Here is a 26770-nt window from a genome sequence, read left to right on the forward strand (position 1 = left end):
GGAGTTTTCACTGTATACCTTTTTAGTTTTTTATTTTTGAAGCATGTAACTGTTACTTATTCCAAAATTTTAATAACAAATTAACTCCCTTGGTAAATTAAAAAACTTAAGACATTTTAGCTCACATATTTCACTTCTCATTTTTGCTTATTTAACTCACAAAAACAGGAGACACCTTTAGGATATAGGGCTTCCCCAATAGCTCAAGCAGTAAAGAATCTGCCTGCCAATGCAGGAGACACAGGAGACCTGGGTTTGATCCCTGGGTTTGATCCCTGGGTTGGGAAAATCCCCTGGAGAAGGAAATGGCTACCCACTCCAGTATTCTTGCCTGGAGAATCCCATGGATAGACAAGTCTGGCAGGCTATAGTCCATAGAGTTGCAAACAATTGAAAACGGAGGCAAAAATTTTGAATTCCTTAGAGACATACCCAAACAAAATGTGTAAATCAATGTGAAACTTCAGGTCTCCATTTTCTTTTATTTTTTAAAGTAATTTCTATTCTTTACAATGTGTGATCACACGCACACAGGCACGCACGTGCGCCTGCACTCACACATACACATGATTTGAGATGGACAGAGAAACAAGGATAACCTTCAAACACAGACTTCCCTGGTGGCTCAGATGGTAAAGTGTCTGCCTACAATGCGGGAGACCTGGGTTCAATCCCTGGGTTGGGAAGATCCCCTGGAGAAGGAAAATGGTAACCCACTCCAGTATTCTTGCCTGGGAGATCCCATGGACAGAGGAGCCTGGCAGGCTACAGTCCATGGGGAAGCAAAGAGTCAGACACAACTGAGCGACTTCACTTCAAACACAAGGGTAATTTTTTTTTTCTTACAAAGTTCAAAATAGATTACATTTATGTGCTTTTTAGTCATTACACAATGTACAGACATGATCCATTTAATCATTTATGCTCCCCAAATGGTTAAACAATGAAAAATTTCTATGAAAAAGTATACATAAAAGCTTTGACTTTAGAAGCAAAGTACTGTTTCTTGCAAAAACCAACATCAGGCATATATCTTGTGTTTATCCTTGAGAGTACTACAGTAGCAGTGCATAAATTCATTCTGTAAAAAGATCTGGAACATGATTTTCAAGAGACTCAATGCATTGTGCTCTCAGGTAAAAATCCTAAGTCAAAAGATCAATTACTACAACACTAACAGTTAAAACTGCATATATATGTTAGAGATCAGAAGAGGCTATAAAGAAATGTAAATAGTTGTGCTTTAGGGGACTTTTTTGGTAAAGTTGTTTTAATAATAAATACAAACTTATAAATACAACTTAAAAAATGTCTCAGTGACTGGTATAAAATAGACAGATATCAAGGATTTTTTATGTTGATACTTGGCTTAGAGTTTAAAGGTGAAAAATCATCTCCACATAAACCACCTGGCATTGGTAGCCCCAATCTGGGCTAGTACCTTACAGTCAGGCAGAGGGCTATGGAGAAAAGACAAGTGATTTTCCTCCCATTACCATAAAGCATTATCCAGAGGTAAAGCTAGGGTGTACCAAGTAACTAAACAAATGTCTACCTTCCTTTAGAATTCTTAGACCAAATAGAATGGTCACCCTACTTCTTGATGGCTGGACCACAACCTATTCTGCAGTTCATCAAATGAATTAAATATGTCTTCTGTAAGAGACTAAGATAAGCATGATCCCTCAGTACTTTATGCTTTTTATTACTCTCTACATATTAACTGTAAAACTCATATTTTAGAAACACCATGGCAACTGTTTATAATGATAGAGGACAAGGCATAGTTTACATAGGAACATTGATGTTCGTACCTAGGAAGTAAATGTACTTTTACTTTTAGGCTGGTCAGTTTGCTCTTTTAGGCCTTTAACTTTGAAGGACACATGACTGCAACAATCAAAGTGAATTAGAAAAAGGATGAGAAAATAACAAATGTCTTAATTAAGTCTTTTGCATGGGTGGCTTAGATGTAAAAAGAATTTCTTCAAACAATTTCCTAAGTGTCACTCAGAAGCCTCCTTGCTATCTGTAACATAATGTGCTGGAGTCCTTGGAATAAAATTATAGAGTAATTTAAAATATATATTATACATTTGAAATGATTGTAAATCATTCAATAGTTTGTAGCATGTTAATGGGGTGAAATAGAGATAAAAGGCAGTCCACATTCATATTTTCAAGATAAATGTACTTCAGAAGTCAACTGAACTCCTCGTTCATGTTCTAAATATAGCCATTGTGATAAGACCTGAAAGAAAAAATTGGAGCACAGTTAAAGACATGCATTTTACAAAATCTTTACAGCACAAAGCCAGGCACTCTACCAAGAACTCAAAATAAATTTGAATTTTGATACTATACAGATACTATAACAGAAGATATCCAATATATAGTATTGGCAGTCATTGGATAGATTTAAATAAATCACTAATGTCTGGCCATAGCTAATTTTTTAACCATTAAATATATCCATTTTCCAGTCACATCAGCTATAATAATAGCAGACATGGCAGTTTTAAAGTGTCAGTAAACGCAGCCAACTTTATCAACAGAACAATGTTAAGCCTATTTGTATTCCAGTGTCCTAGAGCCACAAAGAGACAAAAGCACAGTATTTCTGCTTAGCTTGTTTCTTTGGAAGAGACTCCATACATAGGAATTTTAATAATATAAGAATATACTTGGTCCTAAATGGTTCTTAAAAAGTGAGTGATAAAGTACAGAGAAGGAAAATAATCACACAGGACTTGGGGCAAAGATGCCCCAAAAGGTTAAGCTGAAGTAAGCCTAAAAGATGAACAGGAAAGACAGAAAACAGTAAGATGGGCAGGCATTTCAGGTGAGTGAATGGCAAGAACAAGGGCATGGAAGTTGGGCTCGGGCTCCAGATGAGCTTCAGGAGATCAACAGGGCTCTAACCAAGGATTTACATAGGGAAACAGCTAGACAAGATTGACTCAGAGAGGACTCAGAGCATAGAGAGTCTTCAGTGTCAAACTATGGAGTTATACTTCATTCTATGGCTTATGGGCAATCATTGAAGGTTGTTGAGTAGAGAGTGGTGGTGGTGAAACCAACCCAGAATTGAAATCAACCTGACAGTAATGTGATGGATGATTCTGGTTGAGGGGGAAATAACGGGGATAAAAGGAGGAGGAATAGGAAGAGAAGGGACACAGAAGTCAGGGAGACAACTCAGAAGACAATTTTGAAGTTTAAAAAAAGTGAGCACACCAAGGAACTGAAGAGTTGGCATTTCAAAAGAGGTGAGAGGAGACAATGAGGAAAGAGTCATGCATCACCAGAATCCTAATCTTTGACACATGGTAGGTATTGAATAAATGTTTGCTCAGTTGAACTAATTAACTGTAAGATTTCAAGCCAGGATGACTGAAAGAAATGATTCAATAGCAGCCAAGGGAACTAGTTTAAAGAGAAAGGATCACAATATTAAACAAGGCTGCCTTGTTCATCTTTATCACTGTATGTGCTCTGTGTGTTTCCCTAAGGTCAATTCCTAGAAGTGGAAATGCTGTATAATGGAATGTATGCACTTCACATTTTATACATGTTTTGCATGCATGCTAAATCACTTCAGCTGTATCTGATTTTTTGTGACCCCATGGACTGTAGCCCGCCAGGCTCTGCTGTCCATGGGATTTCCCAGGCAAGAATACTGGAGTGGGTGACCATTTCCTTCTCCAGGGGATTTTCCCGACCCAGGGATGAACCTGTGTCTCTTGTGTCTCCTGCATGGGCAGGGGGGTTCTTTACCACTAGCACCACCTGGGAATCCCATACAGTTGTAAATCAGCAAAAGGACAATAATGGAATAAATATAGTATTTGGTACTAGATAAATAAGTTCAAAAGAACCAAATGTAAGCCAACAATTAAATCTTAAAATACATTTTACCTCAACATGCTTCTGAAGCAATTTTTTTGTTTTTGTTTTTCTTTAAAAAAAAAATCAAGCCACCATCATCACCCCATATACACATAAACCACCACTACCATCTCCAGGCCATAAAAACTGCCTACATAGGGAGGGGCAACATAGGGGTAGAGGACTAGGAAGTACAAACTGTTGGGTATGAGGCTCAAGGATGTATCGTATAACACAGGGAATGTAGTCAATATTTGTAATAACTGTAAGTGGAAAGTAATCTTTAAAATTGTGTTAAAATTTTAAAACATTAAAAAGAATCAATTATAATCAATAGACCTTAGGCGAGCCATTTAAAGATTCTGGGCCTTGATTCATGTTAGGAATGCTTGGTTTAGGTTTAATATTGAAGTGAAGTGAAGTCGCTCAGTCGTGTCCGACTCTTTGCGACCCCACAGACTGTAGCCTACCAGGCTCCTCTGTCCATGGGATTTTCCAGGCAATAGAACTGGAGTGGATTGCCATTTCTTTCTCCAGCGGATCTTCCCGACCCAGGGATCGAACCTGGGTCTCCCACATTGTAGACAGACGCTTTTACTGTCTGAGCCACCAGGGAAGGTTTAATATTAGTGTTTCTATAACTTGCATGTTTCTACAATGTATAGTTTAAGTGTTTAGGATACAATTTAGTCCAGAATAGATTTTTTTTTTAAGAAATAATGGGATAAATAAAGGAATAATGCATTATTCTTTTCAAGAAAAAAAAAACTGCCTATGCTATGCCCCAATGCATCTTTAAAACACTTACCTAAGATATAAGCAGCCACTAATTTTTGATTCACACTTAAGTGGAGGTAGAGAGGCACCAGCGATTCCACATCCCCCAGCGTGGGAAGCATCAGAGCTGTAATACACACCACTGCCAGGAAGACAGTCAGTAAACTAGGTCCTGAGGAGACAGTTCTGTTTTCTGTAAAAAGACAAGAATCCCTGAGATTCTTTCTAAAAACAACTTAGATAAAAGTTCATTCATATAGACTGGCCACCACTCACCAGGATTCTGGTTTTGTCTAACTTCTCTGATACTTTCTCCATCATTCCCATCCCATGGGACCTTATCTGTTGGACTTATCTGGAAGCCCATTACAGGATGGAATGTTCTAGTGGCCATCATCCTTTCCCCACCACCCCACTGGAATTTGTAGAAAGTGTTTGAGCATGTATCATCTGCGTATGTTTGCAAATTATAGGCATAAGTACTGTACTATTATATTTAATATAAAATATGCAAATAGAATTTTAATAGAACGGGCTAAAAACAGATAGAAATTGAAGTTCTAGCATTGTCTTCCTGTACCCCTCATGCACTACTTGTGTGTACTCCACCTTGGAGCCCACTGAAGTAGAGCTACACGACCTTCTGGGAGTATCTTTGGTAGACCTTGAGACAGGTTTGGTCCTAATAACTGCAGCATCCTGCTACCATTTTGGAAGATGTTAAGGCAGCAGACAAGGTTCAACTTTAATGTTATTAAAACTGCCTATGAAAATTCTTGCCCTCCACTCTACCTGCATTTATAGTATAGAAGAAAACAGCAGAGACAATATCCAACAAATAGTCTGCCAAATGAAATAACTCAGTCACAAAAGGATAAATACTACACGATTCCATTTGTATGAGAAATCTAAAATAGACAAACTCATAGAATCACAGAGTAGAATGTTGGCTGCCAGGGGCCAGGGTGCTAATCAATGAGCATAAAAATCTCAGTTATGCAAGATAAGTAAGTTCTAGAGATCTGCTGTACAGCATTGTGCCTACAGTCCACGATACTATACCGTACACAAAAAGTAGTCAAAACAGTAAATATCATATTGTGTTCTTACTATAATAATATAAAATTTAAAAACATTTATTATCAGGTCTGCCCTTCTACAGATCTGGCTGTACAGAACTATATAGTATTCATCCCCATATTTTTCAGAAACCCACCAGCATTTTCTGTCTTACAGCTTTTCCCAGTACCTTTCTTTTCATTAAAAGAAATGGCCAACAGCAACACAATCTTTGTGTTTTATTAATGAAAAACACTGTTTATTTTATTATTAGATGCAGCTTTTCTAAATTATTAATACCTTAGCTGTTGTGTGAAGCTTAATTGAGCCTCACCAAAGCCAGATAGCTGAAAATAAATTAAAAGTTTAGTAATTATTGCTTGAGATGGAACAATAGCATAAATGCCTAAAAACAAGTCTGTCTTTTGCTAATGAATATAGTACTTTTTGTACTTGTTGCAAAGGTAAGTTTTCAAGGCAAATATTTCTGACAACTACACTGCTCAATGCAAACCCACAGTAAAGATAATTTCAAGGAATTTTTACTGTTTAGAGAATTCATTCACATAGATGCTTGACATTTTTCAAAGTGGTGAGTTTTTCTGATACTACAGGGTTGTAAAAATTTTACAGATACAGAAAAAAATAAGAGTTCTTCTGTAATCCCATCCTCTTAAGAGATAACACTGTTAATAGCTTGGTATATAGATCCTTGCAGATTTTATAAATGCCCATATAAACAAGTAAAATGATTTTTTACTTAAATGAGACCATATTATACATACTGTTCTTAAATTTTTCCTCTCACTTGGAAAAATATTTGAATCTCTTTTTATGTCAATATAGGACCATCTACCATTCTATTGTGTTGTTGTTTAGTCACTAAGTTGTGTCCAATTCTTTGCAACCCGATGGACTGAAGCCCGCCAGGCTCCTCTGTCCATGGGATTTCCCAGGCAAGAATACTGGAATGGGTTGCGCCATTTCCTTTTCCACAGGATCTTCCCCACACTGAGCCACCAGGGAAGCCCATTCTACTAAATCCTTGTAAATGTCTGCATGACATTCCATCTTTTGAATATTTATAATTTAATCAATCCCCAATTTATTAACTTTTAGGTCATTTTCAATTCTTTATTGTTATAATCAGTAATGAAGTAGTTTTCTTAAGCCAAAGAGCACTAGCTCAAACCTGGCATCAGACATAGCAGTTTTTTAGTAATATAATTAAGATAAACCCACTAAGATTCAGATGAATCCTTTTAAAACACCTTTTTAATGACCTGGGCTTTGGTATTTTGTGAAAGTATGCTTTGTGGGTTTCTCTTCAATTTCTGTTAAATGAAATATATATATATATATATACACATATATAATTATACATACATATATATACATATAATTATATTTATGCTCATAGACAAGGTCTAGAAAGTAACATGGAACACATAAAGGCAGATTTGTTAAGTGTGTGGGATTATAGGTATTGTTTCCTTCCTTTAATTTATTACTAAGATATCTTTTATACAATACATAAACTTGAGAAGAATTGCTCATTTTTACTGCCTTTCACTACATTTTAAGATCCAAATGTCGAGACATAGCCTCTAACCACTTTTCCAGCAAAACTCACAATATTGTTGTGCCTATAACATACCTAATACAGCTAAAGACACGCAAAAATAATGACTCCCATAAAACAATCGCAATTTCTTTCAACATTTTGATTCAGGGAAACATAATGAAAAACCTAGAATTCCACATACTGGAAACGACACATAATTTACTATTAATTTAATAAACAAGAGAAGCTAAAAATATCACTTTGTGAGCCTAGATTGAATAAGTTACTGTTACACTCTATTACTTACTCAATTTCCTGCCATATTATTAGAAGCACTGGGGTAACTACCCACAAATGGGACTTGCTGGCCGAGACTGTGGGGAGTGAGGAGCTCTACTGTGGTATTGACCTTGCTCTACAAAGTAGCAGGAGCCTTGGAAACTTTGTAAGATAAAGAAAAACAATTTAACAGACAACCAGGTGAGAGGTCCAGCCTTTCTACTGAGGCCCATGCACATATTTCCTGTATAACTACTCTGTGCCGGGCACTGTGCTAGGTGCCAAGGACATAATGATGAATCAGACAAATAAGGTGCCTGCCTTCTTGAGCTTCCTGACAAGGATGGCTTAGAGAGGTGTTTTTCCCCCCAAAACAGAGACTACCATGTACTATGCCAATATCACCTATTCTATTCATCTACTTACTCCAATTTTACATTAGAACAATTCTCTAATGTACCTGAGATACAAAGGTTTGTTATAAACATAAAATAAGAATAAAATGTTCAATTAATACACATTTGTATTTTAGGATGATTTTCACTTGAATTCTAACAAATTTTAAAATAAAAGAAAAAAATATGTAAAACACTAAACCCTCTTGGGCATCACACAGTCTGTTAAACACAAAAGTGATCTCCAATGACCACTTTACTTTAAATTACAAAATTAACACCCAAAACCAAACACTCAGATGGCCTTTCTTCTTCTATAGGAGGCATTTTAAAAGAGGAATCTTGCATCTCACATCTATTTTAAGTCAACTTCACAGTACTGATTGGACATCAAAGTGTCCATGTGACGTCATCAAATGTCATCAAAGTGACATTTGACAGAGATTCTCTTTTCAGCTTCAAAACATGAAAAACTAGTTCTGTCAGTTAATAACAGTTGCTGAGAAGAAAACAATCTACTAACTACTACCTAATTCCTTGTCTTGGTATCACCAGCGAACCTGGGCACTCCCTGCATGGAATGAGAAGACACTTGCCTCCAGCGAATGCCTGTCTTGTCAAAATAAACATTCTAAGATGAACAAACTGATAGGGATTTATGAAGTAATGTAGTGACAAGTATATGGTTTTTATTCCCTTATATATAGTGTTGCGATGTCAAGAACAGGTGCTATCACATTCATATATCACGATCAAAAAGTCACCATGCTTTTCTATGGAAAGTTTTTTCTTCCTCCCTTTATAATAGGGTTGAAGGGAGATAATGAAAAGATCAAAGAATGGGGGAATGATGTCCAAAGAGTTGAATATGAGGATAGTGTCGATGTTGAAAGAATATATCATAACACTCCTGAATATTTAAGCTGGAAGGAAATGAGGAATGGAGAGGGATTCAATTAACAGCCCACAGGGGAAGGGGATATTATAATCTACTTAGTTTAATTAACTTCAAATTTAATGAGTTTTTTTTTCCAAAATAATATGAAAAGTACACTAAACTTGGCCTACTGCCAAGCACAATTTCTCTCCTTCTTCGAATTAATTCAATGAGAAAGGATATAGGAAAGTCACAGAAACAAAAGTACAGAATTGCCAAATTGTGCTAGCATTGTAAAGTACAGTGCCTGCAGTCTCGAGTTTTATAGACTGAAAAGCTCTGGCAATGACTGCCCCTGCCTTACAGCCCTGTCTAATGGAGTTATTTTCTCCCCTAAAAGGCCAGCTCGAGGTCTCTTGTTCAATTCTAGGTACCTGATCTCTACATTCATTTTTGAAGTACTCAACTAGGTTTAGAGTGGCAGGTTATTGTTCTAGTAATTATTCTTTGCTCCCTGCTTCATTTAAAGTAAGAAACATGTCAGACCTCAAAAGGACTTTAAAAACAACCCAAAGTAAAACAAAACAAAACAAAACCCCAACACAACGCAAAGTACCTGGTTGAAATGACTGCTCAAAAAATAAACTTTCAGTTAAATGTTCTTTTATTCTTTTTTCCTCCTCTTCCTTTTGTTGTTCTTTTGCGGACGGGAGAAGAGTAGCCACAACCTCTTTCCTTCCTAAAGCCTTCCTCTGGCTTTGCTCGGAAACTTGGAGACGGAATTTGTCTATTACGCCATAGTGACAGGATCGGACATCTCTATGACGAATTACACTGAAACATTGACAAAGAACAAATGCAGTTTAGGTTCAAACAGAATTCAGCAAGAGATTTCATACATATTTACTGAGTGTAACTAAATACTCAAATACAGAAACTTGTTAATGATGTTTTTTGTTTTTTTTTTTTTAAATCACAGTATAACCCCCAAAGAAATGGGTAATTCTTAAATATTTGATGAATAGGAGTCTAAAATAAAAGGACAGGTAAAAGAAATTCCTTTTCACAATGACATTTTTTCCTGGATATCTCTGTGTAGCAATATTCACTAAAGAGGATATATATGAAATTGTTTCTTCCCCACAAAAGTCTCAAAAATTCCTATTGCCACTTATTTATTGTTCAAATAACAAAATAACAAACCTCACCCTAGACTCTAAATTTAAGTCCATGCACAAAGGCAAAAATAAGCAATCGAATAAGTAGGTAATCTAGTAAGACCAATGCAACAGAAGGCTAACAATACATTTCTGTATTTCTCTGAAAAGAGTATAAAGCAGTGTAATTTTTATGAAAGTTATCTTCAGTGCCATTCATTTTTACGTTATTCTTAATAGAGAACACAAAACAATTAGGTCAAAGGTTACACATTTATGGGGCAAGATACTATATTTCTTTGGAATAGTCCTTATCATGTACACAATGAAAATCAAAGAAATATGCAAAAAAAATCATCAAAGATACATCATTTTATGGCTCTGAGATGATGAAAATATATGCCAGAGAAAGAACTTCTGCTGCTTATTCTCATGGAAGATTTAAAGCAATACAGTTTACTTGGTAGCTTAAATTAAGGGCTGGTCATTAGATCCATCTGGTCACCACTAGTTTTAAAGTGAAAGTTAAATATGAACACCTTGAACAAACAATCATTTATCTGACACTTGAAGACCAAATTATCTGGAAGAGCTCAGCCAACCTTTTCCAGATGAGTAGTTTTACACTTGCTTCCTGTTGTATAGACTAACTTTCAGTTTTATTACTGAATCATTTCAGATGAATTTATATACTATTTTTCTCAGAGTGTAGCATTATTAGTCCCTCAATTGTCACTATAATAGCAAGGTGTTCCAAAGAAGGCTAAATTCCCTATTACAGCTAGAGAAATGTACAGGATTAAGTTAGAACTTTAATTCCATAAATCTCTCTGCTATGACTAAGAGCACAACCATGAGGAAATGTTCATGGAAATATTAAGACACCTTGGCTCCAACATAATGAATTATTATGTGGCCAACCTGTTAAGAAGTTCTAAGAAATTCTTCTAAAAAAGAATGTTGACAGACAAACTCTCAGCAAAAATTCAAAATGTAATGAGTGCCAAGGTGAAGCAGCTTTAAGAAAAGATCTTTTGCAAGTTAAACACATAAATATCAACACACTGAAAACATGTTACCAGGAAGTGATTTTGACTTACATATCCATACAACACTGAGGCTTTACTGCACCTGCAGCGTCAACGACAACATACTTATTTGGAGTAGTACACAAAACTGAAAGAAAAAGTCACAATGGCCATTAGTGATTTTTAAAAAATTAGTTTCTACAAGTCAAAAATTAGTAGGGAGTAGTTCAATCCATACAATAGACCTAGGAGACTCACCTTTGAACTTCAAGGCAAACTCATAGGGATTATAGAGTGTCAACACTTGCTTATGTGTTGACTGGTCATCTGCATAAAATATTAGCTCTGTGGGAAACACAAAGACAGGAAGATTTCCTTCCACTAACTCTGGCTGTCTTTTTTGTTGATGCATTGGCACTAAATCCCCCTCGCTGAGGCGTCGGTTTTTACAGTCTCAAATTTATTTGGGGTTTTTCTTAAAAATCAGTTAAAAACTCCAAAGCATTTTGGCAATCTGGAAAGAGAAGAAACAAAGCAAGCTAAGTGATAACTGTTTTTCATGAGCTAGCTGTGACTAGCATGGTTAGCATACATTAAAACAGTCCCCAAATCATTTAAACATGCCTTTGACTTTTCCTCTTGGCTTACTCCTACAGGTTCTACTAAACTCTGCAAAGAAACTTACACATGCTCCTTTCACATTCAGGATATCAACCTATGATAAGTTACTTACAAACTTGAATACAGGAATAAAGAAGGCTTCCTATTTAATCACCCTCAAAGAGGTGCGACCAAAGAGTTGTCAATATTTTAAAACCTCAGATTAAAAAGAAAATACATTTTGTTATAACATATTTTATGTGAGCCAATCAGAATTCTTAAAGAAGAAAAAAAATAAAGTAAGCTTCCATGATTTACAGGAGAAAACCACAAGACTCACTTTTTTAACACTCATTATTCAGTCACTAAGTCATGTTTGACTCTTGGTGACACCATGAACTATAGCATGCGAGGCTTCCCTGTCACTATCTCCTGGAGTTTGCTCAAATTCATGTCCATTGAGTCAGTGATGCCATCCAACCATCTCATTCTCTTGTCACCTACTTCTCCTCCTGCCCTCAATCCTTCCCAGAATCAGGGTCTTTTCCAGTGAGTTGGCTCTTTGAATCAGGTGGCCAAAACATTGGAGCTTCATCATCAGTCCTTCCAATGAATATTCAAGGTTGATTTCCTTTAGGATTGACTGGTTTGATCTCCTTGCTGTCCAAGGGACTCTCAAAAGTCTTCTCCAGCACCACAATTTGAAAGCATCAATTCTTCGGCGCTCAGCCTTCTTTATGGGCCAACTCTCACATCCATATAAGACTACTGGAAAAACCATAGCTTTGACTATATGAACCTTTGTCAGCAAAGTGATTTCTCTGCCTTTTAATACATTGTCTAGGTTTTTCATAGTTTTTCTTCCAATAAGCAAGCTCTTTTAATTTTGTGGCTGCAGTGATTTTAGAGCCCAAAAATATAAAATCTGCCACTGCTTCCACTTTTTCCCCCTCTATTTGGCATGAAGTAATGGGACCGGATGCCATGATCTTAATTTTTTGAATGTTGAGTTTTAAGCCAGCTTTGTCACTCTCCTCTTTTACCTTCATCAAGAGGCTTTTTAGTTCCTCTTCCCTTTGTGCCATAAGGGTGGTGTCATCTGCATATCTGAGGCTGCTGATCTTTGTCCTGGCAATCTTGATGCCAGCTTGTGCTTCTTCCAGGCCAGTGTTTCTCATGATGTACTCTGCATATACGTTAAATAAGCAGGGTGACAATATACAGCCTTGCCGTACTCCTTTCCCAATTTTGAACCAGTCTATTGTTCCATGTCTGGTTCTAACTGTTGCTTCTTGTTGTGCATACAGGTTTCTCAGGAGGCAGGTAAAGTGGTCTGGTATTCCCATCTCTTTAAGAATTTTCCACAGTTTATTGTCATCCACACAAAGGCTTTAGCATAGTCAATGAAGCAGAAGTATATGTATTTCTGGAATTCTCTTGTTTTTTTTCTATGATCCAACAGATAACAATTTGATCTCTGGTTCCTCTACCTTTTCTAAATCCAGTTTGTACATCTGGAAGTTCTCAGTTCACATACTGGAGAACAGTTAATACCAAAGAAGTTCTCGCATTATTGCAGATGTTCTAGGCCCCATATTAGATTTCCCAACCTGGGGATCCAGCAAAGGGACTGGAACTCTCCAGGGAATCTGACTTTGGAGGTCAGCGGGATTTGATTACAGAGCTTCCACAGGACTTGGGGAAACAGACTCTTGGAGGGCACAAACAAACCTTGTGCACACAGGCTGCAGGGGAGGAGCACTGACTGCACGAGAGACTGAACCAGACATGTCCGTGAGTGTTTGAAAGTCTCCTGCAGAGGAGTGGGTTGGCAGTGGCCTATCGCAAGGACAGGGGCACTGGAAGCAGCAGTCCTGGGAGGCACATGTTGGCATAAGTCCTTCTGGAGGTCGCCTCTAGCCCTACCACAGAGCCTGTAGACTCCAGAACTGGGCCTCCCCAGGTCAAACAACTAATAGGGAGGGAGCACAGCCCCACCTATCAGCAGACAATTGGATTAAAGATTTTTTGAGCGTTGGCTCTGCCCACCAAAGCAAGACCCAGTTTTCCCCATAGCTAGTGGCTCAGAGGTTAAAGTGTCTGCCTGGAATGCGGGAGACCTGGGTTCAATCCCTGGTTGGGAAGATCCCCTGGAGAAGGAAATGGCAACCCACTCCAGTACTCTTGCCTGGAGAATCCCATGGAGGGAGGAGCCTGGTAGGCTACAGTCCATGGGGTCACAAAGAATTGGACACGATTGAGCGACAAACTACTACTAGTCCCTCCCATCAGGAAGCTTCCACAAGCCTCTCATCCTCATCCATCAGAGGGCAGACAAAGGAGTCAAGAACTACAGTCCCACAGCCTCCAGAGCAAAAACCACAATCACAGAAAGCTAACCAAAATGATCACATGGATCACAGCCTTGTGTAACTCAACGAAGCTATGAGCCATGCTGCGCAGGGCCACCCAAGAAGGACAGGTCATGGTGTAGAGTTCTGACAAAATGTGGTCCACTGGAGAAGAGAATGGCAAGCCACTCCAGTATTCTTGCCTCAAGAACCCCATGAACAGCATGAAAAGGCCAAAAAAAAAAAAAAATCATCATTACAACAATGCTTTAGTTAGTGCCTCTGGCAGCATGGGTAGGACAGTTCTCTTAATCATTTTTCTATTGAAACCCACAAACAAAAATGTCTTGAAAAGAAGGTGAATATCCAAACTTACTGAGTTTTCTATGAAAATTCAAGTCAGTAAGCAAGCCTTGACATGCAAGTGGCACCATGCCTCTCCTCCTACATCAGTACACAAGCTTTGTGAGAGCTATTTTCTTCCAACTTCAGAGACCTTTTTGGATTCCTTCTGGGCCTCTTGAATATGTTCCAGAACGTTGTAGCTGGCAGAAGTCTGCCTGTCTGATAAGTAATGTTTCTGCATTTATTTCCTAATCTAATTTTGATCAACATTCTTATTTAGTTAGCACCCCAAATATGGCTTTGTAAAATAAAATGTGAAAACAAAAACATACAATCACAGAAAATGTCTGAGTTTCACCCTGTAGATCACAGCTTTGGAATAGGACACAAACCATTTAATACTTTGCACTCAGGTTCTCATACACTCAAAGAGAAATATTAACAAATGATTACATTGTTTGGTTTCTACCAGCTATCAGGGCTGTGATTCTGACTGGGGCTTTGTCCACTTTTATTAAATAGGATACTGTATAATCATGTATGCACATTTTTATTCTTTTTTCCCAGCTGAACATTGTTGTTGTTCAGTTGCTAACTCATGTCTGACTCTTCGTGACCCCATGGGCTGTCCTTCAACATCTCCCAGAGCTTACTCAAACTCATGTCCATTGAGTTGGTGATCCTGTCCAACCATCTCATTCTCTGTCGTCCCTGTCTCCTCCTGCCCTCAATCTTTTAGGTGAGGAACTATGTCAAGAGCTGCACAGAGATACAAAAATGAATAATGCACTGACCTTGCTCTCTGGAGACTCTAGTCTAACTGAAGAGACAAAACAAATATTTAAGCTACTTTTATTATAATGCATGCTGCTGTATATAAAGTGCTAGGGAATTAGAAGGCTGCCTGGATAATTCTACCTGGAAGAGAGGCCAGGAGATAATATTTGGGGTGGTCCTTAAAGAAAAGAAAGGCTTCTGTGTTGGGGGGAGTAAGCAGGGAAGGCATTCATTCCTGGGGATCAGCATAAGCAAAGACACAAGAATGTGAAAGTAAGGAAGAAGCTTGGTAAGGTCAGCATCCACAGGCTGCCCCAGACCCCACTTTCTATCTGTACACTTACAGCATGCCTATAGCTCATATGTGTTAGGTTGTTGTTACTGTTTTGACTAAGCTCAAAGCACTCGACATTTTTATTAATAATAATATTTTACATCTGTTTAATTTACAACAGATTACAAACTTCTTATTAATTATATATACCGAATGAATTGATATATGTAAAGCCTTTAGCACGTGCTATAGGCAAGGTGCTACTCTAAGTATTCGTTGCTATTACTAAATTAGGAAAAGACCAGACAGATAAAAAAATGCCAGAAGGCCTCTCTTTGTCCAGTATTCTTTCCACTATACCAAACTAACTGTCCATTTCAATAAAAGAAAACTAAAGTTTTCTGAAAAGCATCTGATAAAATTATTTTACTTCTGAGTTTTCATTTGCCATGAATTTCATTCCTTTGTTAAGAGCTATAGACATTTCTATTTGGATAATGTACTCCTGGAAGTTTGGGATACTTTTTTGACTAGAAAATGATAAGCTCTACAATTACTTTCTTAATAAGCTTAGCTATCAGGAATAAAACAACCAAATTTGGCATCACTAAATAGTATTCAACATCTTACTCTAAAATTCAAGGTGAGAATTTAGCTTATGATAAAAGGTAGCATCTCTAATTTGTGGAACATAGTTCAGTCAAATGTTGATAAAATCAGGTATCCACCTAGAAAAAAGTTGATTTTATGCCTCACTCCTTATAAAATTCCAAAATTTAATTGTAATAAATCCCAAATGGAACAAAGCTTTAAATGTATTTTAAAAAAACATAAAAGCACTAGAAACCATGGGAAATCTGTTTTTTATATAATCTTAGGCTCTCTAACAACCAGAAACCAAAAAATAATAAATTCAACTATACAAAAATTTTTTAAGTTCTGCATGGCAAATAAATTTTATAAGTAAAGCTGAAAGAACATTTTCAATTCATAGCACAGGCAGTGTGTAATTCCCCTACTATATACAGAGGACCCACAAATCATTAAAAAAAGATAATACAATATAAAAATGAGCAAACACTGTAATATTTTATAGAAAAGGATATACAAATTGTTTTTAAAGTTACAAAAGTATGTGTAACTTCACCCACAAGAGAAATACAAACTAAATCTATACCAAAATACATGTTTTTACCTGTCAAATTGGCAAAAATAAAAATGTTTGACATTTTTATACATAGTGGGAGCAATCAGGCATGTTCTTACATTGCTTGCAAGGATATAAATATAAATTGGCACATCCACTATACCTGCTAAAATTAAATGTACATAACCCTCAGATCTAGAGATTCTACTTCTAGGAATGTGTTGGGCATAAATATTCCCAAGCATTCCCCTTGTGTGAAATCCTGTATGAGAAAGGTATGAGGGATTTTTTTTTGGGGGGGGTGGTTTTTCTTGCAGCACTGAGTATTAATAAAGTAATTTATGTGAGGCACATAGAATGAAGCTTGGCATGCAAGAAGGGCTAGTTGTTGCAACAGCAAAAGATTGGAAACAGCCCAACTGGTCATTAATAAGAGAGTCATTAAATTAAGTATGATATAGTCATTTGTTGGGATACCAGCTATCTATCAAGAAGAAAGGGGAAGCTCTTTGGCAGGGTGCAATGCAGACTGTAGGGTATGCTGCTATTGGTGTGGAAAGGGGAGATAAAAGCCTATGTAAACCTATTTTCTTGGATATGGGTAAAATATCTTTGGAAGGACAGCCAGGGCTGCCCCTGGAAAGACAAACTGAATGGCTGAGGACAGGGGTGAGAGGGAGTTTTCTCTGAATACTGTTTTATATCTTTGAACTCTGAACCACATGAAGATCTAATTTAAAAGGAAAAAAAAGTTGAATCAAACAATAACTTTACTAGAGGCTAATTTGAGAAAACTGCCAGTTTTGAAACATAAGGAATTTAGAAACCATGTGTGAAAAATCTGTTAACTGTTCTTTCCAATTTATGATCTTTTAATAACATTGAAAACCTTAACCTATGTGTTAAATAGAATGATTTTAATTATTTAAGATATGTTAATATCCAAAGAAACTCAATACAATGGGAAAAAGTAAGATTTATTTAAGATGACTTGCAAACCTAGGAAAATGTAAAACTTTGTCACAAAGGAATATGAGGCGGTTTATAAATCTGACTGAGAAGTTAAAATTAAACACATAGAACAAGTGCTAAACTCTTGTTTCCAACCTCAAGAAGTTAGTTGGCACAGGTCAGAGTAGATTATTAACTTTAAATGATGGCTTAGTAGAAATTCTTATTTTTGAATTTTGAAACTTTCTCTTTATGAGTTAAATATTTTCTCATGTATCATGAATAGGCTGTCTGACCCCTGGTCACCATTTTCAGCAGTTTACTATTTCTTTTCAGATTTCTGTTGCCATTTTTCACTTATCTTGGCTAAGATATAAATCTCCTCCCAAACTCCAACCAATGGAGATTAGGGAGGAATTAGCACCAGGTCACCAGTGCAATATTATAGACTCTGCCAACAAACACAATGGAGTGTGACACCTGCCTTTAATTAATGGTTTTCCGGAGACTAACACTTTTTTTTTTGCTCTAGTCAACATTGCAAAATGATAAAATGCAAAAATTCTGGGGACAGATTATACATTAAGCTGGCAAAACCTCACAGCAAATCAGTTAATAAGGTTGCTTTCCGAAAGTCAAGTACACACAGAATGAAAAAATGTCAGCTCCTAACCCTTCTCATTTTACCAATAATAAAAGCAGGCCCAGAGTGGTTAAGGGTCTTACCCAAGGTTGCACAGGATATTGGTGGCAGAACACTGGTTTTCAGACTCACACTTCCCTATACAATAATCATCTCCTCTGTGTCTCAGTTCAAAAATCCTGCTTCCCTGATGCTGATGGTCATTCATGCCCTCATCTCTAGAAAATTCCCCTGCTTTTCCATAAAAGAAGAATTCTCAAAGGATGACCCAAAATTCAAGTCTTGATGCATGTGTTTCCTTTTCAGTTTTATCAAGGGAAAAAACACAGAGAGACAATTTCACTTACTAAGTTGCACATACTTTCTTTTCCTGATTGTGAAAGCAGAACTATGGCTGTCAGTAACCAAAGTTTGAGCTTCCTTTGTGGCTCAGATGGTAAAGAAACTGCTTGTAATGCGGGAGACCTGGGTTCAATCTCTGGGTTGGGAAGATCCCCTGGAAGAGGCCATGGCAATCCACTCCAGTATTCTTGCCTGGAGAATCCCCATGGACAGAGGAGCCTAGCACACTACAGTTCATGGGGTCTAAGTCGGACACAATTGAGCAACTAAGCACAGCACAACCAAACTTTATTCTTCCTCTCTGGACACCAACATTTTACACATTCTTCAAAGCCTACTTCAAATGTCCCCTCTTTGTTGACTTCATCTACTGCCCTAATTTACAAGGATCTCAGTAATTTTATTGCATTATTTTTTTAATGTACTTATTGCATAGAGTGAATAATTTGACATTATGACTCTCCAGATTTCAGGCATAATGCTATATTGTTTTTCTCTGGGGTTGTGTTTGTTTTGTTTTGCTGTTTTGTTTTTTGCATCTGAAGACTAGAGATCAGTGTTAGGCATTAGAAGATACTGAACTCAGCAGTTAACCTACAGGTGTCCACTAATAACTGGCTCCTCCATCAGCTCCCTTTCCCCATAGCTGAACACCCTTCATCCGCAAAAGACAGGCAACTGATCCCAATTAGAGGAACAGTAAATCTATGGTGGCTACTTGCCACGGGCTGGGATAAGAGAAGAACGGAGACCATCAGCACTCCCAGCTGCCTCTCCCCTCCTCCCTCCTTCCCACTTCCCTCTCCTCATCATCCCTGCCTCCTTCCTCCATGCCCAACTAGGCCAGCAGGGTTTAGAAATCTGAGGCTCTAATATACCCCCGACCTTACAGAAAGACGATACCACTCAGAGCTCCTGGTACCGGAAACTGCCTCATCCTTTTCCTCTGTATCCAAAGCACAGAAATGCAAACATTAATGAAATTTGAAAGAAAACCTTATGTGTGCACACCACCTTGTGACCAGTTTGCAAACTACTCTCCCTCTTAAAAAAAAAAAAAAAAAAAAAAGAGCGAGCGAGCCTCAACACACTGAAATCGGCACCTATACTTTCTACCCTCAGTTCTGGGAGGAGACCGATACTCCAAAGTGTGACCATTTTCTGTCCCTGTCACTTAGGATGGACCAGAGGAAGGGCAAGAAAAGGCTCTGAGATACACAGGGACATTTACCCTCCCCACCACCTACCCTTTTTGCCAGGGATAGGAGGCTGCAAGAAAAATGAAAAAAGTAATTCTTGGGGATTCTTGTATCAAACTGGTTCAAAGTTTGAAACAGTTAAGCATGATTGGAAGTACAGGCTGCCCCAGAAACTAGTAACCCATCTGCATGGCTACAGTGTACCACTACTTACTACCTGTCCCTGGCTCTTGTGTTTACTGATTAGGGCACCCAGCTCCACCTTCAGGCCAGTTCCCTTTTATCTGGGCATAGGGGCTATCTCTTTCTTCCATACATGGTGCAGTCTCTGCCAATGGCCAACTAAATAGTATATAGTGAAGAGCAATATGTTCTTTTGCTTTACTCTCACTGGTATTAAAACCTCTCTTTCCTTCCCATTTCATAAAGTCAGCCTTCCTCATCTCTGAGCTTCTAGTATTATCTGTTAGGCTTTTTAATGGCTGGTCTGTTCCTAAAATTGACTCTTTCACAAGCAATGTTCTAATGTTCACGCTATATTAGATGGTTCACTGCTCAATATTAGGCAATTTTGTTTTTATAAACTTTCTAGTTTTTTTTTGTATAATTTGATATCTTACAAGATTGACTGCTATAAATGATATGTATTGCTAGGCTATTACATATTTAAGATGTAAAAGTTAAGTAGTGTACCTTTTAAGGTTTAAAAGAAATAAGGATGGGGAATTCCCTGGTGGTCTAGTGATGAGGCCTCTGTGCAGGGGGCATGGGTTTGCTCTCTTGTCAGGGAACTAAGATCCTGCATGCTGTGTGGCATGGCTAATAAATAAATAAATAAATAAAAGAAATAAGGATGCCCTCCAATAATGTCTTTCTAAAAACATTTCTTTCTAACTAGTTATTTGCAACCTTTGTTTTACAAAATCCCAATATGTCTTCAGTTATTTCAAGATGTATGTACAATTCTCAAAGTCCATATTAATTAACTATATGAAATACACATGTTGCTATGTAGAGTACTCTCAGAAGTTTGAGGATCACAAATTATTTCAACAAACATTTACTGAGCACTTATTATATACCAGGCACTGTGCTAAGGAATATGGAGAAAAGATGAAATCATGGTCTCAGCCCTCCAAAAACTCAGTCTAGTACGAAAAATGGATATACACAGTAATTAGGATACGATGTGAGAAGAATTAAAATGCTGATAGATACAAAATGCTCTGGGATCATAAAGAAAGTGACAGTCTGCCTTAAATAGGGGTTTGCAGTAGGAGTGTAGGGAGATGGGGGTGAATTCCAAGGAAGAGTATTTGTGGAGGCATGAAAGGGACTCTTAAAATGAGCTTTAGCATTGCCTATGGTTAAAAAATAGCATGTGTGGGGGAGCAGCAAAAGAGAAGTCTGGAAAGGTAAGCTGGAAGCAGATGGTGAAAATCTTCTAAGTCAAGTTTGAGAGGTTTAGACTTGATCCTGGATGCCAGCATTTCTCAAAATGTGGTACCAGACCAGCAGCAGCAGCTTCACCTAGGAACTTGCTAGAAATGCAAATACTTGGGTCCCACCTTAGACCTATTGAATCAGAAATTCTGGGGTTGGGGCCCAGCTCTCTGGTTTTAATAAGCCCTCCAAATGATTCTGAAGCACACAATGCTTTGAGAACCACTGCTGCAGGCCAAGGGAACCTTGGAAGGATTTAGAACAAGGAACTGACTGGATATGATCAGAAGTAGGAGACTGGTTGCCACTTACCACTCAAGCACAGGGCTTGACTCCAAAGTAGCTACCATAAAAAAAAATATTAAATGAATGTGGCATGGAGAGGTGAGGGGCTACACTAAGGCAGGAGTAATGGAGAAGAAACAGATTTTAAAGATGTTTTTCAGGCAGCTCAATTTGAATCAGGTGACTAGGATATCCATACAAGTGTGACCAAAATGGTTTTTATATAAAAAGCAAGCTATAATCTTGTCCACTGTATCAATTACTGAGTGTTTTAAGAAGTGAGCCACACAGACTAGAAAAAAGGGGAAGTCAAGAGCAATTTCTATGTGTTCCCACAGGGTCAAGAGCAAAGCGTGCCCTGGCATGTACATGAATCTTCTGATCTGCTTGGCCGTTCTACATCTCCCTTGAAGTTAATAAACTGGTATTCATATTAACATAGAAATCTTTTGTGAGTTTGGTTAGTATGAATCAATCCCTGAGGCTGACTGATAGTTTCTGAATGTGCTGGCAAAAGGCAATTTTGAAAACCTGATACTTGTTCTGATGATCTAATCAAGGTTACTGCCAAGATGAAAACCTGCTATAGCCTTTTTATTCTAATTTCATCACTGATCACATAGCCCGTTTAATTCAGGTAGAAGCTGGAATGAGTAAAAGAATCAGACTTTGTACTATGCCCTGAAGGTCAAGAAAGTCAGGTGGAACTGTTATTTCTAATTTTGGAGGCAGGATTTAGCTGAAGCAATCTTCAATTTCCTGACAGAGAGGAGGGAGAGAAAGGTACAGGTCAACCTACATGGTTAACTTACCTAATTACCTAATGAGAATTTTGCAGAATGCGATTCCTATTTCTATTAGGACTCTGGGTACTTCCTGTTATGTACTGTATGTTCCTTTTAGTTGATATCAACCTCTTGGCTTATTTAACCAGCTTATTTTATCCAAGAATAGTGCCCAATCAAAAACTGCACTATTTTGTGGAATTTGGGCGCTATAAGGGGCTCTGGGAATTAAAACAAAACTTTCACATTACAGATGAAGAAATGGAGGGCCTCAAAGAATAAATCACTTAATCTATTTATTGTAGGGCAAGGTTCTCCAGAATGCTACAAAGTGGCAAAACAAGATTCAGAACACTAATAATCTGTTTCAGACAAGATTTAAAATTTCTTTCATTTTAAACTTTTTAAAATCAGAAAAAAGAATGAATTACTTTATTGAGCTATTAGAGACATGGGAAGCTTTTCTTGCAGTTTCTTGTTTTCTGCTTTTCAGAAATTGGAGTTAAATGTAAAAGATCCATGAGAAAAAAAAAATTGAAAGCAAAAAATTTAGGAAGAAAATGTGCAAGAACAATTTAAGGGGAGAAAAATGCGTTATAAGCTATTTGTTCTATTTTCTATCTTTGCCTATAACATGGTAATTTTGTACTGAATACTGTCCATTACATTTAAATATATTTTATAAATAAAAAGAATTGAAGAATTTCAAAGATCCTGGTATGTGAGTAAACGTCTTATTCTGAGAGTTCTAGAAATGCTTCAGAAACTAGCTTAATCTTGAATCCTGTTTGGATAAGAAGACGTGAACAACTTGAAAGGAACATTCGGCCCTGTTTCCTGTTTTCCAAACTTCCCACTGCTTTATAAGCAAATATACGTGTAATCTAAAAGCTGGTGTCTATCCCCTATTCAATATCCTGTATGTGATATTTTCTCCGCAGATTTCCCAGCACTTAGAGGAAACAAGTGGACAAGAGTTTCATCATCAAGAATGTATTATTCCCGTGTGTGCCCTGCCTGAAGAAGTAGATTTTCCCCTTCTGTCTGGAATTCACATTAACACAATGCATTCTGAAAGTACACTACTGTTTTTTAGGCAAGATCCAAAGGACCCAATTTTTCAGGTTTCTGTCCTCTTTAGCGCCCTCAAAGATTAAAAAAAAAATCCGGACTTTTTTCCCCCAAGTTAGGTCTCCTCGATTCTACTGGGACAGAAATGCTACTTCAGTCCAGAGAGGAGAGATGTCAGCTACTTTATCCAGGGGGGACACCACAGAGCATTGACGAAGGGTCGGAAGGCTGAGCAGGGAGATCAAACGGTCCATCTTAGGACTTCAGCTCCACCAGGTTGGGGCCCTGCCTTTCCAGCCCTCGTCCCCACACCGGCCGGCTCCATGTGAAACCGGTCATGTGAGCCTGTTTACAGCCGAGCAGCTGGTGCAACCATCAGGATTCGTGCGGAGGTCCAGGAAAGGAAAAGATACAGGCCACGTACCCCTTACCAACCTCCCCCCCCCATTATTGATATTTCAAGAAGGCGTTTCCTGTCACTCCCAGCCTCTCCGCCCCACTTTCATCGCCCTCCAGCGATCCCGGGACTCCTCGCTCCAGCCCAGCCGATTTCCTTCCAATTGCTCGCCTCGGGGACGGGCTGGGCTGGGAGGAAGGGCGAGGACGATGACAGCCCGAAGAAGGTGTCGACCTCCCTCCCCTAGCCCTCCTCGAAACATCCGCTAAAGAGTTGTCCCTGGAGTCTCATCCCCGGGGCAACCGAACTCTGTCTGGCAGGCACCGGGAGGATCCCGAGCCAGCTGCCTCCGCCCGGGCAAAAGCGAAACACACACAAGCCGGCCCGACCCTGGGGCGGAGATCCGCGATCGGCGAGGCAATTGACAGTCAGAGATGGGGCAGCAAAGACTCCATCTGCCTTCCCCCCACCTCCCACCCGCGTCCCGGAGCCGCGGAGCCCGGCTGTCAGTCACAGAGCCAAGCTCCGGATTTGGGTACGGCTCATTCTTTCCGCCGGGTCTCTCGGCAACGTAACTTCCACGTCTTCGCGAAGTCGGAGAAAGTGGGTGACGGGACGGTAGGGGACTCTCACCTCGGCAACACCGGCTCCTCCGAAAGCAGCTGCGATTGCTCCCTCCGGTCCTTTGTCAGCATCTCTAGGCTGCACTGCCTGCTGGGATACCGGAGGACTCAAATACCACCTCTCTCCGCCCTCGAGGATGAGCTGCAGTTGCGGGGTGGGTGGGAAGAAGGAGAAGAGGTGGAGTCGGGGGCGGGCCCGGATCCAGGGGCGGGGCTTCCTTGCTTGCCACCTGGTCTCTGGGTTTCTCCCTGCTCTCTCTGATCCGCCCCTCCTCTCTTTCCTGCTACCCCTTGAGGAGAATGTGAACTCTTAACAGAAGACAGTCTCTCGTTGCACTTGTTAGGCAGTGATCCTTGACTTATTCCCCTACGCACACACACACACACACACTCTGAGGACAGAAGCCAGTTAATTCTACCTCTGAGGCGTCTTGTTAACTACCTCTTTCTCCAAGCTATCCTCAGTGCTATAGGCTCTGTTTCGGCCCCATGATTTTTGGCTTGAACCATTGCAGTAGCCTCCTGATTAGACTCTCTCCTTCCACTCTTGTCTTTGTCTAAACCACCTCCCAGACAGCAACCAGAGGGATTTAAGATATATATGCAACATATTACTCTTCTGCTTAAAACCTTTCTTTTTGTAATATAAATTTATTTAATTGGTGGTTAATTACTTTACAATATTGTATTGGTTTTGCCATATATCAACATGAATCCGCCACAGGTATACACATGTTCCCCATCCTGAACCCCTCTTCCTCCTCCCTCCCCGTACCATCCCTCTGGGTCGTCTCTACAACCCCTTAGCATTTTATATGAGGTCCTCTGCAATCCTTTTCTGATAACTCAATATTTGAGCCCATCAACTGCCATTCATGGAAGATAGTAGGGCCTGGGACAACTCAACCAGCACCGGCTGCCCCAAATATTCCCCATTGAGAGGCCACACTGTCAGTAATGCTCATAGGCCCCTTTTGTTATTGTTCAGTTGCTAAGTCGTGTCCGACCCTTTGCAATCCCATGGACTGCTGCACACCAGGCTTCCCTGTCCTTTACTATCTCCTGGAGTTTGCTCAACCTCATATCCACTGAGTCAGTGATACCATAAAACCATCTCTCCTTGGAGTATCATTAAAGAGAGAATTTTCAAAATTAAATTTTAATGATGTCCATTAAGGAGAATAAGGTACAGCCACTCTGGGTCCCCTCCTTACAAGTAGAAGGCCTAAAGGATTTCTTCCAATTGTCCTATCCAAGCAATGGGCTGCCAGTAGATTTCCCTTGGGCTCAGGCTTCGGATACCTTTACTCCAAGATTCCCACAGTTAAAATGCCCTTCTGTCTTTGCAGTACCTATCTATCTTTCAATACCCAGTGAAAATGTCACTTCCTCCAGTAAACCCTCCAGGATTGGCCATGATCACAATTAACTCCTGCCCCACCACCATGTAATGTTACTTATTCTGCTTTGGCATTCTTCCTGACTTAGGTAATCACTGGTCATGTATATGTCTTCCTTTCTCTCCTGCCTAGACTAGGAATTTCTCAAACCCCACCCATAGCTGGCAGCAGAATGCCTGATCCAGAAAAGACATGATACAATTGGATGAAATCCTTCAACTTTACTGCATCTGAAGCCCTAGGTAGGCCTAGAAAGGATCCCAGGCAAAACCTCATATAACCACCACCCTCCCTTTACTAGGATATCTCCATCTTGACCAGATCACGTGCCATTTTGCAAACACAAACTGGTTAGGCAGCAGAGCATTGCAAAAGGACCAAAGCTTATACTTCCCTTGCAGGTCAGACTGGTTTGTGGTACAATATGTAGTTGTGGAACATGTAACTGGTATAGTTCACATGACAATGCAGTGTAGAAAAACTCATGGTGCCATAGAAAATAACCGAGTTTCCAAATACATATCTGTATCTCCTGCTCTCAGGAAGCTTCAGACTCCTATCTGCTTCAGTCTACTGTTGGGTTCCATCCACATCCCTTCAGACCTTGTAAACCGTGTTACAAAGTATCCTTTTACAAAAGCAGGTATCTTACTTTGTGTTGTCCTTGCATCATTTAATGCATGTTTGTTTTCTCTCCAGTTACATTACAAGCTGTACTCTGGTGTGGTTTCCTCATCCCTAAAATCGGGACAAGAATCCTTGGCCTACCCAGTTTACCAGGGTGCTAGAAGGTTCTCATGTGCTAATATTTATAGTATATGTGATAATGTAATTATGGGATGTTCTTCCAGAGTACTGTCTATTTTATTATTATGTTTTAAAACCTTTATACTCTATCACTCAGATATGTGTGTTTGATATTCCACATTAGGAATCAAAGCCTTTATTGTGAATTCCTGGAGATGCTTTAAATCATGGTTTCCCAAATTTCCCTAAAGAATTACCTGAAACTTTTTTTTCAACCTGAAGCTCTTGGCTTAAAGAAAAACATACAACATAAGAGTCATGAGTTTAAATTTTATTTATTGTCTTGCTGAGGACTATAGTCAGGGA

The 26770-nt window shown here is 38.9% G+C and overlaps 1 protein-coding gene across 1 annotated transcript; it reads right to left on the reverse strand.

The window, feature by feature from the left end:
* Nucleotides 1-496: 496 nt before the first annotated feature.
* Nucleotides 497-24372, reverse strand: MOSPD1 (motile sperm domain containing 1). Its single transcript, XM_068962314.1, has 6 exons — nucleotides 24268-24372; nucleotides 11283-11538; nucleotides 11097-11172; nucleotides 9456-9673; nucleotides 4697-4858; nucleotides 497-2251 (listed from the first exon to the last, which is right to left on the reverse strand). The coding sequence occupies exons 2-6, from the start codon at nucleotides 11434-11436 to the stop codon at nucleotides 2220-2222; spliced, it is 642 nt and encodes a 213-aa protein (XP_068818415.1). The 5' UTR covers nucleotides 11437-11538; nucleotides 24268-24372; the 3' UTR covers nucleotides 497-2219.
* Nucleotides 24373-26770: the final 2398 nt, after the last annotated feature.

This window comes from Capricornis sumatraensis, chromosome X, assembly GCF_032405125.1.
Source record: "Capricornis sumatraensis isolate serow.1 chromosome X, serow.2, whole genome shotgun sequence".
Taxonomy (NCBI): Eukaryota; Metazoa; Chordata; class Mammalia; order Artiodactyla; family Bovidae; genus Capricornis; species Capricornis sumatraensis.